General features: G+C 42.7%; 2 protein-coding genes across 3 annotated transcripts in view; both read right to left on the bottom strand.

The window, feature by feature from the left end:
* The window catches only part of ldlrad3 (low density lipoprotein receptor class A domain containing 3), a 138,730-nt gene that overhangs the window by 13,823 nt on the left and 108,364 nt on the right, over positions 1-16,543 (bottom strand). The gene's annotated exons all lie outside the window — the stretch shown is intronic.
* On the bottom strand, positions 5,145-6,305 carry LOC311134770 (palmitoyltransferase ZDHHC18-A-like). The gene is given in 2 exon segments (XM_084168549.1): positions 5,145-5,420; positions 5,424-6,305. Coding segments are annotated over 2 exon segments (1,089 nt in total). The 5' UTR covers positions 6,261-6,305; the 3' UTR covers positions 5,145-5,168.

Here is a 16,543-nt window from a genome sequence, read left to right as displayed (position 1 = left end):
ACAGGTAACTTCCACAAAGCTTTGAACGATCTGAGAGACAAGGCAAGACGGGCCTTCTATGCCATCAAAAGGAACATAAAATTCGACATACCAATTAGGATCTGGCTAAAAATACTTGAATCATTTATAGAACCCATTGCCCTTTATGGTTGTGAGGTCTGGGGTCCGCTCACCAACCAAGAATTCACAAAATGGGACAAACACCAAATAATGCATGCAGAGCAAAATTATCTCAAGAGAAGACAGGCTGTGCACACTGCCCACAAAATGAGGTGGAAACTGAACTGCACTTCCTAACCTTCTGCCAAATGTATGACCATATTAGAGACACATATTTCCCTCAGATTACACAGATCCACAAAGAATTCGAAAACAAACCCAATTTTGATAAACTCCCATATCTACTGGGTGAAATACCACAGTGTGCCATCACAGCAGCAAGATGTGTGACCTGTTGCCACAAGAAAAGGGCAACCAGTGAAGAAAAACACCATTGTAAATACAACCATATTTATGTTGATTTATTTTCCCATTTGTACTTTAACTATTTGCACGTTATTACAACACTGTATATATACATAATATGACATTTGAAATGTCTTTATTCTTTTGGAACTTCTGAGTGTAATGTTTATTGTTAATTTTGATTGTTTATTTCACTCTTGTTTACTATCTACTTCCCGAATGTACTACGTCAGGACATGGAAATCGATTCTATCGTAGTCCATGTGGGTTTTAATGACATTATGAAGGGCAGCTCTGAACAGTTAAAACTGGATTTTAAAGAGCTGATTGACTCTCTGCTAGACACTAACAAAAACCCCATAATATCTGGCCCTGTGCCCTCTCTGAATCGTGGCATTGAACGCTTTAGCAGGATTCTTCCTCTTCACAACTGGCTACGTGATTATTGCAGCTCAATGAGTTGACAATTTCGATACCTTTTGGAAACAAAACACGTTTTATAAGGAGGATGGGATCATTTGGGTTCCTGGATCCTTTGACAGCATTATAAGGCTGCGTTGAGACAATGACTTAGCAATGACCCAAGCCCAGCTCAGCTAATCCCTACCATAGTGACGCAGAGTTGTCAAAATGCTTCAGCAAATGTACATTACATCAGGTGTGTCGGTAGACACAATATACGTAACCTAATTTATGTCCCTCTAACTGCCCTGAATGCCTCTGCTGATCCTACAGCTATTGTGTGCAGTAATCATGTGCCTAAGAACCAGATTTGTACTGTTAGCACTGAGCCGGTGTGCCCGAGGAGGCAGTCCACTGTGTGCAGCTCACCCTGCACTAACATAAAGAACATGAGCACATCTACTGCTGCTAAGCTTCCCAGTAAAGCAATAAAAACATGTAAGCATCCCAGAAGAAAAGTGCTCACAATAGCCCACGTTAACATATGTAGCTTAAGAAACAAGGTTCATGAAATCAATAATTTGCTAGTAACAGATTACATTCATATTCTGACAACCTCTGAAACTTAGATAATACATTTGATGATGCAGTGGTAGCAATACAAGGTTATAACATTTACAGAACATATAGAAATGCCAATGGTGGAGGTGTTGCTGTTTATATTCAAAACCACATTCCTGTGAAGATTAGAGAGGATCTCATGTTAAATACTGTTGAAGTAATATCTGCCTCACCCAAAGCCAGTTCTGGTGGGAAGCTGCTATACACCACCAAGTGCTAACAGTCAGTATCTGGATAACATGTGTGAAATGCTTGATAATGTATGTGATATCAATAGAGAGGTATACTTTCTGGGTGATTTAAATATTGACTTGCTTTCATCAGGCTGCCCACTCAAGAGAAAGCTTCAAACTGTAACCAGTGCCTGCAACCTGGTTCAGGTTATCAGTCAACCTACCAGGGTGGTTACAAACAGTACAGGAATTAAATCATCAACATGTATTGAGCATATCTTTACTAATGCTGAAGAGATTTGTTTGAAAGCACTATCCAAATCCATTGGCAAACGTATTGCAAATTGAGAAATCATGTGACTAAACTGAATAAAATGAAGAAGAAACAACACTATGAAACAAGGATAAATGACAAAGAATGATAGTAAAAAGCTTTGGAGCACCTTAAATTACATTTTGGGAAAAAAGGCAAACTCAGCTCCATCATTCATTGAATAAGATGGCTCATTCATCACAAAACCAACTGATATTGCCAACTACTTTACTAATCTTTTAATTGGCAAGATTAGCAAACTTAGGCATGACATGCCAGCAACAATTGCTGACACTATACATCCAAGTATATCTGACCAAATTATGAAAGACAAGCATTGTAATTTTGAATTCCGTAAAATGAGTGTGGAAGAGGTGAAAAAATTATTGTTGTCTATTAACAATGACAAGCCACCGGGGTCTGACAACTTGGATCGAAAATTGCTGAGGATAATAGCAGATGATATTGCCACTCCTATTTGCCATATTTTCAACTTAAACCTACTAGAATGTGTGTGTCCCGAGGCTTGGAGGGAAGCAAAAGTCATTCCGCTACCTAAGAATATTAAAGACCCCTTTACTGGCTCAAATAGCAGACCAATTAGCCTGTTACCAACCCTTAGTAAACTATTGGAAAAAATTGTGTTTGACCAGATACAATGCTATTTTACTGTAAACAAATTGACAACAAACTTTCAGCATGCTTATAGAGAAGGACATTCAACAAGCACAGCACTTACACAAATGACTGATGATTGGCTGAGAGAAATTGATGATAAAAAGATTGTGGGGGCTGTTTTATTAGACTTCAGTGCGGCTTTTGACATTATCGATCATAGTCTGCTGCTGGAAAAAAGTATGTGTTATGGCTTTACACCCCCTGCTATAATGTGGATAAAGAGTTACTTGTCTTTTATTTATTTATTTAACCAGGTAAGCCAGTTGAGAACAAGTTCCCATCTACAACTGCGACCTGGTCAAGATAAAGCATAGCAGTGCGATAAAAACAACAACAACAACACAGAGTTACATATGGGATAAACAAAAACATACAGTCAATAACACAATAGAAAATCTATATACAGTGTGTGCAAATGTAGTAAGTTATGGAGGTAAGGCAATAAATAGGCCATAGTGCAAAATAATTACTATTTAGTATTAACACTGGAATGATAGATGTGCAGAAGATGATGTGCAAATAGAGATACTGTGGTGCAAATGAGCAAAATAAATAACAATATGGGGATGAGGTAGTTGGGTGGGCTAATTACAGATGGGCTGTGTACAGATGCAGTGATCGGTAAGCTGCTCTGACAACTGATGCTTAAAGTTAGTGAGGGAGATAAGAGTCTCCAGCTTCAGAGATTTTTGCAGTTCGTTCCAGTCATTGGCAGCAGAGAACTGGAAGGAATGGCGGCCAAAGGAGGTGTTGGCTTTGGGGATGACCAGTGAGATATACCTGCTGGAGCGCATACTACGGGTGGGTGTTGCTATGGTGACAAATGAGCTAAGATAAGGCGGGGATTTGCCCAGCAGTGATTTATAGATGACCTGGAGCCAGTGGGTTTGGCGACAAATATGTAGTGAGGGCCAGCCAACGAGAGCGTACAGGTCACAATGGTAGGTAGTATATGGGGCTTTGGTGACAAAACAGATGGCACTGTGATAGACTACATCCAATTTGCTGAGTAGAGTGTTGGAGGCTATTTTGTAAATTACATAGCCGAAGTCAAGGATCGGTAGGATGGTCAGTTTTACAAGGGCATGTTTGGCAGCATGAGTGAAGGAGGCTTTGTTGCGAAATAGAACACAGAGGGTGTTCTTTAATGGAAGCCTCTCAAACAAAATCCAGGTAGAATCAGGAATTCCCCATGGCAGATGTCTAGGCCCCTTGCTTTTTTCCATCTTTACTAACGACATGCCACTGGCTTTGAGTAAAGCCAGTGTGTCTATGTATGCAGATGACTCAACACTATACACGTCAGCTACTACAGCAACTGAAATAACTGCAACACTTAACGAAGAGTGGGTGGCAAGGAATAAGTTAGTCCTCAATATCTCCAAAACTAAAAGCATTGTATTTGGGTCAAATCATTCACTAAACCTGAACTACATCTTGTAATGAATAATGTGGAAATTGAGCAAGTTGAGGTGACTAAACTGCTTGGAGTAACCCTGGATTGTAGACTGTCATGGTCAAAGACCTGTTCAGTAGTGTGGTCAGGTGCCACAAAGAGGGACAGTTGGCTCAGAACAGGTCAGCACAGCTGGCCCTTAAAAGTACACGGAGAGCTAACATTAATGTCATGCATGTCAGTCTCTCCTGGCTCAGAGTGGAAAAGAGATTGACTTCATCACTGCTTGTTTTTGTAAGAGGTGTTGACAAGCTGAATGTACCGAGCTGTCTGTTTGGAATACTGGCACACAGCTAGGACACCCATGCATACCCCACAAAAAATGCCACCAGAGGTCTCTTCACAGTCCCCAAGTCCAGAACAGACTATAGGAGGCGCACAGTACTATATAGAGCCATGACTACATGGAACTCTATTCCACATCAGGTAAAAATACACCTTATGGAACAACGGGGACTGTGAAGAGACACACACAAGGGTATAGACACATGCATACGCACACATTGTGATATTGTTGAATGGTGGTATTAAACATTTTGTATTGTAGATAGGTAGTGGTATCATAATGTCATGTGATGTACTTTTTTATATTTTGTTTTATATGTAATGTAAGTGCTTTAATATGTTTGGACCCCAAGGCAGCAGCTAATGGGGATCCCTAATAAATACAAATACTTGCTTTGGAAATGTTAACATATGTTTCCCATACCAATAAAGCCCTTAAATTGAATTGAAATTATATATATATATATAATAGAAAGAGAAAACAGTAGCACCTCATCCTAATTGCCCCTCTTTATAAAACCTATCAACAAACATTTACATTTACATTTACATCATTTAGCAGACGCTCTTATCCAGAGCGACTTACAAACCATCCTCCCTCTTATGACACAATATGTGTGTGGGGGGGGGTCTGAAGGGGATATAGTGGGCTCATGCAGGACAGGCACACAGGGGCAGAATCTCAATTACATACTCCTCGCGGAGAGAGGACGTGAAGAGCATGCAACCGAGACTCTCCGAGGGTCAGGGTTGGAACTTTGGAGCTACAGTACAGTCAGGACAAGTAGCCACTAGATGGCGCCCCTACCATGTTTGTGTCATTCTTGGACAGGAAAGGGGGACGCTCCATATCCACTGCAACAGCAGGTGGAATGTCTTCAGGGGTCAAAAAGCCTCTTCTGTCAATTAGACTGGGGGGCATGGGCCCACACAGCGTTGCACAGCAGTTGGTAAAGATGTTGTCGTAAGTGTAGGGATTCCCAGAGTCCTCTGCACCTCTTTTACTCGACCAGGAGCCTTTTATATCTTAATTTGTTGTGAGGTTGAAGGCCACCAAGTATGTATGGAAACCTGAGAGACCCAGAATAGACCAGATGGAGAAGAAGCAAATAACTAGCTCAACCACACTGGCAGGACTCTCCTGTAAGGCCAGGACTAAGCCATTCCCTCCTTGGGATCGCAGCATGAGGTGTGTGACGACACAACCGAAGATGAAGGAGGTGTGGAAGGAGAGAGAGACTATGAAGCTGTAGAAGAAGCGGTAGTTGCGCTTGCCCACACAGTTCCCCACCCACGGGCAATGGTGATCGAACCGCTCCACACAGTTGTCACACATACTGCAGTGTGAGGTCCGAGGAGGGCGGAACATCTTGCAGGTGAAGCAATACTTAAGCTTCACCACCTGCTGGTTAATGAGGATTTCTTTAGTGCGTGGAGGGGGGCGGTACGTGGAGGAACCTGAGGTGTCTATCTGCTTCTCAATGTCTGCAGCCTCATTTGGCAGGGCCCTAGGCAGGATGCCAGGGTCTGTAAAGCTGGTCTGCAGTAGGGAGGTGACCACAAACACAAACAACGCTCCACCAATCACAGGTATGCAGATGGTCAGGTGAGTCACCAGGAATGGGCAGTCGAATGCAAAGAAAAGGCCACTTGTGACAATGATAAGGCCGAGTGTCAGAGGCAGGATACCACTTTGTCTGGCCAGAATAATCCGTCCATCGCAATAAAAGCGATTTTTCCCTGGAAATACTTCCCATTTTCTTCGAGGCCTGCTCTGCACATTCTTTTCGGTAACGTTACAGGGTTGCGTTGACGAGGGTGTTGAAAGTCCCCGTGGGTCGATTTGCTGGTATTCACAGTTTTTCATAATGTAAAAGGATCCGGTGCTCAAATGAGAGGGACTGACCCTCTGCTCAAAGTTAGCTAGTTAATAAAGGTTAGCTAGCTAGCCAAGTTAGCTGTTTACATCGTTAGCTAGACTAGCATACTAACCACCGGGCTAGCTAGCTAGTTATTTATCTAACGTCAATCGAATGTTTCTGCTGTGCTACTAGCTACAAAATCATTAAGTGACCATGCAAGCAACCCAGTTAGGTAGCTAGCTATCACTATTCTTCTAGCAATTTTTTAGCCAAGTATCAAGCTCATTGCAGCCAAAACAGCGACCGCGTTCCCATTCATAGTTAGCTAGCTTTGACAACTACTAGCAAGCCATCTACACTCCACCAAAATGTAGCTAGACAGACAGCTTCTGACTGTCCCACGACTCACACACAGATGAACTCGTTCGTTGTATGCTACTGCCGGACTGCACTATTTAGACCTTTGTTTCACAATTAACGACTATCTTAAATAAATAAAAAGAGGGAGCTGGGAATACTGGAATAAAGGAATAGAGACCTTTCCCCTGCTTATCCTATAGGGGAGGAGACGACCAGCATCTATATAAATATAGCTGTACACAGCACAGCAAATATTTTCTCTCCACACCTAGGACGCATAATGCCTTCACATGTACAGTTGTGGCCAGAAATATTGGCAACCTTGCACTTTTTTCAAGTAACCCAAAATGTTCCCTAAAAATACGTTGAAATTGACCAAAGTATTTAGTCTCCACAATTCTTTATTTCACTGTTCATTTTACAGAACCTTTGTTTTTGATTCAGAACTTAATACAGTGGCTTGCGAAAGTATTCACCCCCCTTCGCATTTTTCCTATTTTGTTGCCTTACAACCCAGAATTAAAATGGATTTTGGGGGGATTTGTATCATTTCATTTACACAACATGCCTACCACTTTGAAGATGCAAAAAACAGAAAACTTGAGTGTGCATAACTATTCACCACTATTCACAACTCCTTCAAGTTGGATAGCTTCTGCTGGTGTACAGCAATCTTGAAGTCATACCACAGATTCTCAATTGGATTGAGGTCTGGGCTTTTACTAGGCCATTCCAAGACATTTAAATGTTTTCCTTTAAACCACTTGAGTGTTGCTTTAGCAGTATGCTTAGGGTCATTGTCCTGCTGGAAGGTTAACCTCCGTCCCAGTCTCAAATCTCTGGAAGACTGAAACATGTTTCCCTCAAGAATTTCCCTGTATTTAGCACCATCCATCATTCCTTCAATTCTGACCAGTTTCCCAGTCCCAGCCGATGAAAAACATCCCCACAGCATGATGCTGCCACCACCATGCTTCACTGTGGGGATGGTGTTCTCGGGGTGATGAGAGGTGTTGGGTTTGCGCCAGACATAGCGTTTTCCTGGATGGCCAAAAAGCTAAATTTTAGTCTCATCTGACCAGAATACCTTCTTCCATATGTTTGAGGAGTCTCCCACATGCCTTTTGGCGAACACCAAACGTGTTTGCTTATTTTTTTCTTGAAGCAATGGCTTTTTTCTGGACACTCTTCCCGTAAAGCCCAGCTCTGTGGAGTGTACGGCTTAAAGTGGTCCTATGGACAGGTACTCCAATCTCCATTGTGGAGCTTTGCAGCTCCTTCAGGCTCCCTCTTTGTTGCCTCTCTGATTAATGCCCTCCTTGCGTGGTCTGTGAGTTTTTGTGGGCGGCCCCCTCGGCACGTTTGTTGTGGTGCCATATTCTTTCAATTTTGTAATAATGGATTTAATGGTGCTCCGTGGGATGTTCAAAGATTCAGATATTTTTTTATAACCCAACCCTGATCTGTACTTCTCCACAACTTTGTCCCTGACCTGTTTGGAGAGCTCCTTGGTCTTCATGGTGCCGCTTGCGTGGTGGTGCCCCTTGCTTAGTGGTGTTGCAGACTCTGGGGCCTTTCAGAACAGGTGTATATATACTGAGATCATGTGACAGATCATGTGACACTTAGATTGCACACAGGTGGACTTTATTTAACTAATTATGTTACTTCTGAAGGTAATTGGTTGCACCAGATCTTATTTTGGGGCTTCATAGCAAAGGGGGTGAATACAATATTTCTTTGGACTATTTTGTGTATGTCCATTACATGAAATCCATTTAAGTTACAGGTTGTAACGCAACAAAATAGGAAAAACGCCAAGGGGGATGAATACTTTTGCAAGGCACTGTATATCCATTTAAATCAGAGAATAAACAGAAATGGCATTGACAAAATTATTGACACCCTAGACTTAATATTTGGTAGCACAGCCTTTGGTCAAAATAACTGCAATCAAGTGCTTTCTATTGCCTTCGATGAGCTTCCAGCACCTCTGTACTGGCAGTTTGGCCCACTCCTCTTGTGCAAACTGCTCCAGTTCTCCCATATTTGAAGGATTCCTTCTCCCAGTTTTATAATGAGATTTAGATCTGGACTCATTGCTGGCCACTTCAGAACAGTCCAGTGTTTTGTCTTTAACCATTCCTGGGTGCTTTTTAAAAAAATTTTTATTTCACCTTTATTTAACCAGGTAAACCAGTTGAGAACAGGTTCTCATTTACAACTGCGACCTGGCCAAGATAAAGCAAAGCAGTGCAATAAAAACAACACAGAGTTACATATGGGGTAAAAAAACATAAAGTCAAAAATACAACAGAAAATATATATACAGTGTGTGCAAATGTAGCAAGTTATGGAGGTAAGGCAATAAATAGGCTATAGTGCAGAATAATTACAATAGTATTAACACTGGAATGCTAGATGTGCAAGAGATTATGTGCAAATAGAGATACTGGGGTGCAAAAGAGCAAAATAAATAACAATATAGGGATGAGGTAGTTGGGTGGGCTAATTTCAGATGGGCTGTGTACAGGTGCAGTGATCGGTAAGGTGCTCTGACAACTGATGCTTAAAGTTATTGAGGGAGATAAGAGTCTCCAGCTTCAGAGATTTTTGCAATTCGTTCCAGTCATTGGCAGCAGAGAACTGGAAGGAATGGCGGCCAAAGGAGGTGTTGGCTTTGGGAATGACCAGTGAGATATACCTGCTGGAGCGCAGACTACGGGTGGGTGCTGCTATGGTGACCAATGAGCTAAGATAAGGCGGGGATTTGCCTAGCAGTGATTTATAGATGGCCTGGAGCCAGTGGGTTTGACGACGAACATGTAGTGAGGACCAGCCAACAAGAGCGTACAGGTCACAGTGGTGGGTAGTGTATGGGGCTTTGGAGACAAAACGGATGGCACTGTGATAGACTACATCCAATTTGCTGAGTAGAGTGTTGGAGGCTATTTTGTAAATGACATCGCCGAAGTCAAGGATCGGTAGGATAGTCAGTTTTACGAGGGCATGTTTGGCAGCATGAGTGAAGGAGGCTTTGTTGCGAAATAGGAAGCCGATTCTTTTTGAAGTGTGTTTGGGGTCATTTTCCTGCTGAAAGGCCCATAGCCTTCGACGGAGACCCAGCTTTCTGACACTGGGTCCGACATTGCTCTCTAAAATGCCTTGGTATTCTCCTGATTTCATGTTGCCATGCACACGTTCAAGGCTCACAGTGCCAGAGGCAGCAAAGCAACCACAAAACATCACTGGACCTCCTCCATGTTTGACTGTAGGGAAGGTGTTATTTTCTCTGAAGGCTTCATTTTGTTTTCAATAAACATAGAGATGGTGTGCTTTACCAAAAAGCTCTAATTTGGTCTCATCTGTCCACAGGACAATCTCCCAGAAGGATTTTGGCATGTTCAGGTGTGTTTTGGCAAATTGCAGTCGGGATCTCTTATGTCTCTCTCTCTGCAGTGGGGTCCTCCTGGGTCTCCTACCATACAACCCTCTTTCATTGAGAGGGCGACGGACGGTGCGCGTTGAAACTGTCGTACCCTGTGTCTGAAGGTCAGCTTGAATCTGTGTGGCAGTTGATCGAGGTGCCTTATCCACCATTGAACAATCCTTTACTGCAATCTTTCATCAAGTTTTCTCTTGCGGCCATGTCCAGTGAGATTGGATACAGAGGCATGGGCCTTAAACTTCTTGATAACATTACGTATGGTGGAAACAGGAACATCAAGGTCTCTGGACATGGACTTGTAGCCTTGAGATTGTCCATGCTTGGCTACAATCTTGTATCTGACCTCCTCAAATAATTATCTGGTTTTCTTTTCTCCATGCTCATTGCGGTACATACAGTTACACAAAACAGGAGAATGAGTCCTTTTCTCTATTCGAACTGGTTGAATTAGTGATTTTTATATTGCAGGCACCTTCATTCCAAAGTAAAGGAGAATCATCTGCTTGAAATCTAATTACTTCTAACTACTTCTAGAAGGTGTCAATAATATTGTTAGGGCCATTTTAGGATTTCTTTGTGGAATAAGCTAATATTTACTACATTTTTTATTTTATTTTTTAAATGCAAACCAAAGACATACATAGTGAGGGAAAAAAGTATTTGATTCCCTGCTGATTTTGTACGTTTGCCCACTGACAAAGAAATGATCAGTCTATAATTTTAATGGTAGGTTTATTTGAACAGTGAGAGACAGAATAACAACAAAAAAATCCAGAAAAAAGCATGTCAAAAATGTTATAAATGTATTTACATTTTAATGAGGGAAATAAGTATTTGACCCCTCTGCAAAACATGACTTAGTACTTGGTGGCAAAACCCTTGTTGGCAATCACAGAGGTCAGACGTTTCTTGTAGTTGGCCACCAGGTTTGCACACATCTCAGGAGGGATTTTGTCCCACTCCTCTTTGCAGATCTTCTCCAAGTCATTAAGGTTTTGAGCGTGACGTTTGGCAACTCGAACCTTCAGCTCCCTCCACAGATTTTCTATGGGATTAAGGTCTGGAGACTGGCTAGGCCACTCCAGGACCTTAATGTGCTTCTTCTTGAGCCACTCCTTTGTTGCCTTGGCCGTGTGTTTTGGGTCATTGTCATGCTGGAATACCCATCCACGACCCATTTTCAATGCCCTGGCTGAGGGAAGGAGGTTCTCACCCAAGATTTGACGGTACATGGCCCCGTCCATCGTCCCTTTGATGCGGTGAAGTTGTCCTGTCCCCTTAGCAGAAAAACACCTCCAAAGCATAATGTTTCCACGGTGGGGATGGTGTTCTTGGGGTCATAGGCAGCATTCCTCCTCCTCCAAACACGGCGAGTTGAGTTGATGCTAAAGAGCTCGATTTTGGTCTCATCTGACCACAACACTTTCACCCAGTTCTCCTCTGAATCATTCAGATGTTCATTGGCAAACTTCAGACGGGCATGTATATGTGCTTTCTTGAGCAGAGGGACCTTGCGGGCGCTGCAGGATTTCAGTCCTTCACGGCGTAGTGTGTTACCAATTGTTTTCTTGGCGACTATGATCCCAGCTGCCTTGAGATCATTGACAAGATCCTCCAGTGTAGTTCTGGGCTGATTCCTCACTGTTCTCATGATCATTGCAACTCCACGAGGTGAGATATTGCATGGAGCCCCAGGCCGAGGGAGATTGACAGTTCTTTTGTGTTTCTTCCATTTGCGAATAATCGCACCAACTGTTGTCACCTTCTCACCAAGCTGCTTGGCGATGGTCTTGTAGCCCATTCCAGCCTTGTGTAGGTCTACAATCTTGTCCCTGACATCCTTGGAGAGCTCTTTGGTCTTGGCCATGGTGGAGAGTTTGGAATCTGATTGATTGATTGCTTCTGTGGACAGGTGTCTTTTATACAGGTAACAAGCTGAGATTAATATGTCCTGAGAGAGAGAGCGAGAGAGACCAACCAAAAATTCCCAAAATTGGACAAACACTAAATTGAGACTGCATACAGAATTCTGCAAAAACTTCCTCCTTGTACAACGTAAAACCCCAAACAATGCATGCACAGCAGAATTAGGACGATTCCCGCTAATTATCAAAATCCAGAAAAGAGCAATTCAATTCTACATCCACCTAAAAATAAGTGATTCTCAAACCTAACAAAGCCCTCACCTACAGAGATATTAACCTGGAGACGAGTCCCCTCTGCAAGCTGGTGTGGGGACTCTGGTCACAAACAAACAGACCCCACAGAGCCCCAGGACCGCAACACAATTAGACCTAACCAAAACCAAAAGATAATTACTTGACACATTGGAAAGAATCAACAAAAGAGAAGACAGGCTATGTGCACACTGCCCATAAAATGAGGTGGAAACCAAGATGCACTTCCTAACCTGCCATATGTATGACCATATGAGAGACATATATTTCACTCAGATTACACAGACCCACAAAGAATTTGAAAACAAATCCAATCTTGATAAACTCCCATATCTATTAGGTGAAATATCACAGTGTGCCACGATAGCAACAAGATGTGTGAACTGCGGCCACAAAAAAAGGGCAACCAGTGGAGCACAAACACCATTGTAAATACAACCTATATTTATCTGTTTATTTATTTTCCCTTTCATACTTTAACTATTTGCACATTGTTACAACACTGTACATAGCCAATAATATAAGATTTGAAATGTCTATATTATTTTAAAATGTTTGTGAGTGTAATGTTTACTGTTAATTTTTGACTGTTTATTTCCCTTGTTTATTTCCTGTCTATTTCACTTGCTTTAGCAATGCAAACATGTTTTCCATGCCAATAAAGCCCTTTGAATTGAAGTGAGCGAGAAAGAGAGAGAGAGAGAGGAGAGAGTTAGGATGAGGGAGAGAGAGAAAGGGAGGGATCAACGAAGTGAGAGGGAACAACAGAGAAAAAGAGAGAAAGTGAGTGAGGCCACGATAGCGAGTGAAAAAGAAAAAGGGAGACAAAGGGGTAGAGAAGAAAAGAGAGAGAGCAGAGGAGGCTGGTGGGAGGAGCTATAGGAGGACAGGCTCATTGTAGTGACTCGAAAGGAATCAATGGAACGGAGACAAACATGTGGTTTCCATATGTTTGATGTGTTTCATACCGTTCCATTGATTCCATTCCAGCCATTACAATGAGCCCGTCCTCCCATAGTTCCTCCCAACAGCCTCATCTGAGAGAGAGGTATACATAAAAAAGATAGCGTGAGAGGTAGTGCGGTAGGGAGGAAGGGAGGCAACCCCGCAGATATGTGAGGAGAGAAGAGGTTTTCATGCTCTATCAGGTCTCCATTTGCCTGTCCTGTAATAACTTGTCCGGTCCATTGCCTGCCACTATCACAGCAGCCATAACACTCAGTCACACGGTTACAGCAGCACGGCCAGCCATGTGGGGAGGCAGGGTAGTTAACAGACCACGTCACAGATAGCACCACATCCATACACACTTGGGGAGGAATGGAGGGATGGAGGAATGGAGGGATGGCGGAATGGAGGGGGGTGAAAGACTGATAGAAGGAATATAAGTGAAGAAGAAAGAGTGATGGAGGATGGCGGGACAAATGGAGGGTGACAGAGTGGATTAATAATTGTATTGCAGTGAGACAGATTTGGCTGGAATAGTGCAACAAAGATGTCAATTGGGATCCCAGTGAATAAAAACGGTTGGGTGTTTTGGTGCAACACTGAGTGTGTCAAAGACTTTCAAATGTAGAATTCTTTAGAGATGAGCGGTGATGTGGTGTGATGTGTGTGTGTGTACATTTTACATTTTAGTCATTTAGCAGACGCTCTTATCCAGAGCGACTTACGTAGTGGGTAGTGTGGTTGGAGGGTCAGAACCTTCTGGAGGAATGGTAAGAAAAGTGAGGTGTCAAAGGTCAGAGAGCGCTTTGACTACAGGCCACTCCCACTGAACCTGAGGGGGCCCATCTCCATGGTAACTGTGTGCTTTGCACTGAGAGACACACACACACACCAACACACACACACACACTGAAGCCCCCTAGGTCTAAGCCTGAGATGAGTGATAACTGATCATAAGACCTATTCATATCTGTGTCTGTGTGACTCTGTGACTGCAGTGACGGGAAGGATCCACAGGATTAGGCCAGACGGACCAGAGGACCCAGTTATGCTGTGTGTGTGTGTGTGTGTTTTCAAAGGGAGCTATCACAAAACACCAGGCTGCAGCTGGACACAATGGGTGTTTCACAATATCCATCTACCGTGCTCCACACTCTCATGCTCCAAGTGTCATCTCAGAGGACATTCTCGAGTATGTTCTTGTTAGGAAGAGAGTGTGGAGAATGCATAAAACATTAAATTTCAGCACTCGAACTCACCCTACTGTATTACCTCATGCTGCACCTCCCCATTCACTGAACCTGTTTCCTGCCAGGACAATGGCAACAATAGAGACGAAACAAGATATACACAAAGCAAACATTTTACTTCATAACTATTAGCTAGCTACAGTGGGGAGAACAAGTATTTGATACACTGCCGATTTTGCAGGTTTTCCTACTTACAAAGCATGTAGAGGTCTGTAATCTTTATAATAGGTACACTTAAACTGTGAGAGACGGAATCTAAAACAAAAATCCACAAAATCACATTGTATGATTTTTAAGTAATTAATTTGCATTTTATGGAATGGAATGGCCCTGTCTTGCAATTTGCATGTGGGAGACTCCCCAAACATATGGAAAAAGGTACTCTGGTCAGATGAGACTAAAATTGAGCTGTTTGGCCATCAAGGAAAACACTATGTCTGGCGCAAACCCAACACCTCTCATCACCCCGAGAACACCATCCCAGTGAAGCATGATGGTGGCAGCATCATGCTGTGGGGAAGTTTTTCATCGGCAGGGATTGGGAAACTGGTCAGAATTGAAGGAATGATGGATGGCGCTAAATACAGGGAAATTCTTGAGGGAAACCTGTTTCAGTCTTCCAGAGATTTGAGACTGGGACGGAGGTTCACCATCCAGCAGGACAATGACCCTAAGCATACTGCTAAAGCAACACTTGAGTGGTTTAAGGAGAAACATTTAAATGTCTTGAAATGGCCTAGTTAAAGCCCAGACCTCAATCCAATTGAGAATCTGTGGTATGACTTAAAGATTGCTGTACACCAGCGGAACCCATCAAACTTGAAAGAGCTGGAGCAGTTTTGCCTTGAAGAATGGGCAAAAATCCCAGTGGCTAGATGTGCCAAGCTTATAGACAAACCCCAAGAGACTTGCAGCTGTAATTGCTGCAAAAGGTGTCTCTACAAAGTATTGTCTTTGGGGGGGGTGAATAGTTATGCACACTGAAGTTTTCATTTTTTTTGTCTTATTTATTGTTTGCTTCACAAGAAAAAAGATTTAGCATCTTCAAAGTGGTAGGCATGTTGTGTAAATAAAATGATACAACCCCCCCAAAAAATCAATTTTAATTCCAGGTTGTAAGGCAACAAAATAGGAAAAATGCCAAGGGGGGTGAATACTTTCGCAAGCCACTGTAAACATGCTAAAACTAACACAGTATGTATTTATTAACGTATCAATATAAAATATTGTATTCAGACAACATATGAGATGTGAATGGGCAAGTCAGAGTTGATTTTTTCTCGCTTCAGCTCACATAATGTCCGCCATTAACCAGGTTTCCATCCAACCTTTTTATGCGAGTAAAGTACATGTCAGAAAAATAAAATTAAAAACAGAACATTTTTCGGTAAGCTTTCCAAATGTCGACAAAACAAAATATGCTAGACAAGGTGGGATCTTTTTGTGTCTATAAAATGAACTATGCGAGAAATGTTGGTGGAAACTTGCGGAGGCATGCGATGACATGTTGTGTGGTCCTCCCACTACGACTCGTCAGGAAAACGTACAGTTTATTAGGCTACAGATTAAATAAGTTATGATGAATTTGTGCAAGGTGATGAGCTTGATGCTCCTTTCCAATAAATATTGAGGGTCTTATTCTGGTGACATGATCATCGATGCTTGGCTGCGTTTGACAAAAAAAAATCTCTCCCCTCAGTGCAGGCCTACAAACTCAAACAGGACTACTCCTCCCATCCAAGGTCGACCCCCCTCACCCCCTGGGCAGCCCTCCAGATCACCAGCAGAGGGCGGGGTATAACACAGGCCAAACAGAGAGACAAGCTAACTGGCTTCAAACATCCACACCAGCACGCACGCACATATGTACGCATCCACGCACACACGCACACGCACACGCACACGCACACACACACACACACACACACACACACACACACACACACACACACACACACACACACACACACACACACACACACACACACACACACACACACACACACACACACACACACACACACACACACACACACACACACACACACACACACACACACACACACACACAATACACAATACACAATACACACTATTCCAGAATT

The sequence above is a fragment of the Coregonus lavaretus genome (genome assembly GCF_964263955.1).
Source record: "Coregonus lavaretus genome assembly, chromosome: 9".
NCBI lineage: Eukaryota > Metazoa > Chordata > Actinopteri > Salmoniformes > Salmonidae > Coregonus > Coregonus lavaretus.
The sequence above is the reverse complement of the archived record's forward strand: the minus strand, read 5'-3'. Positions and strand labels throughout refer to the sequence as shown.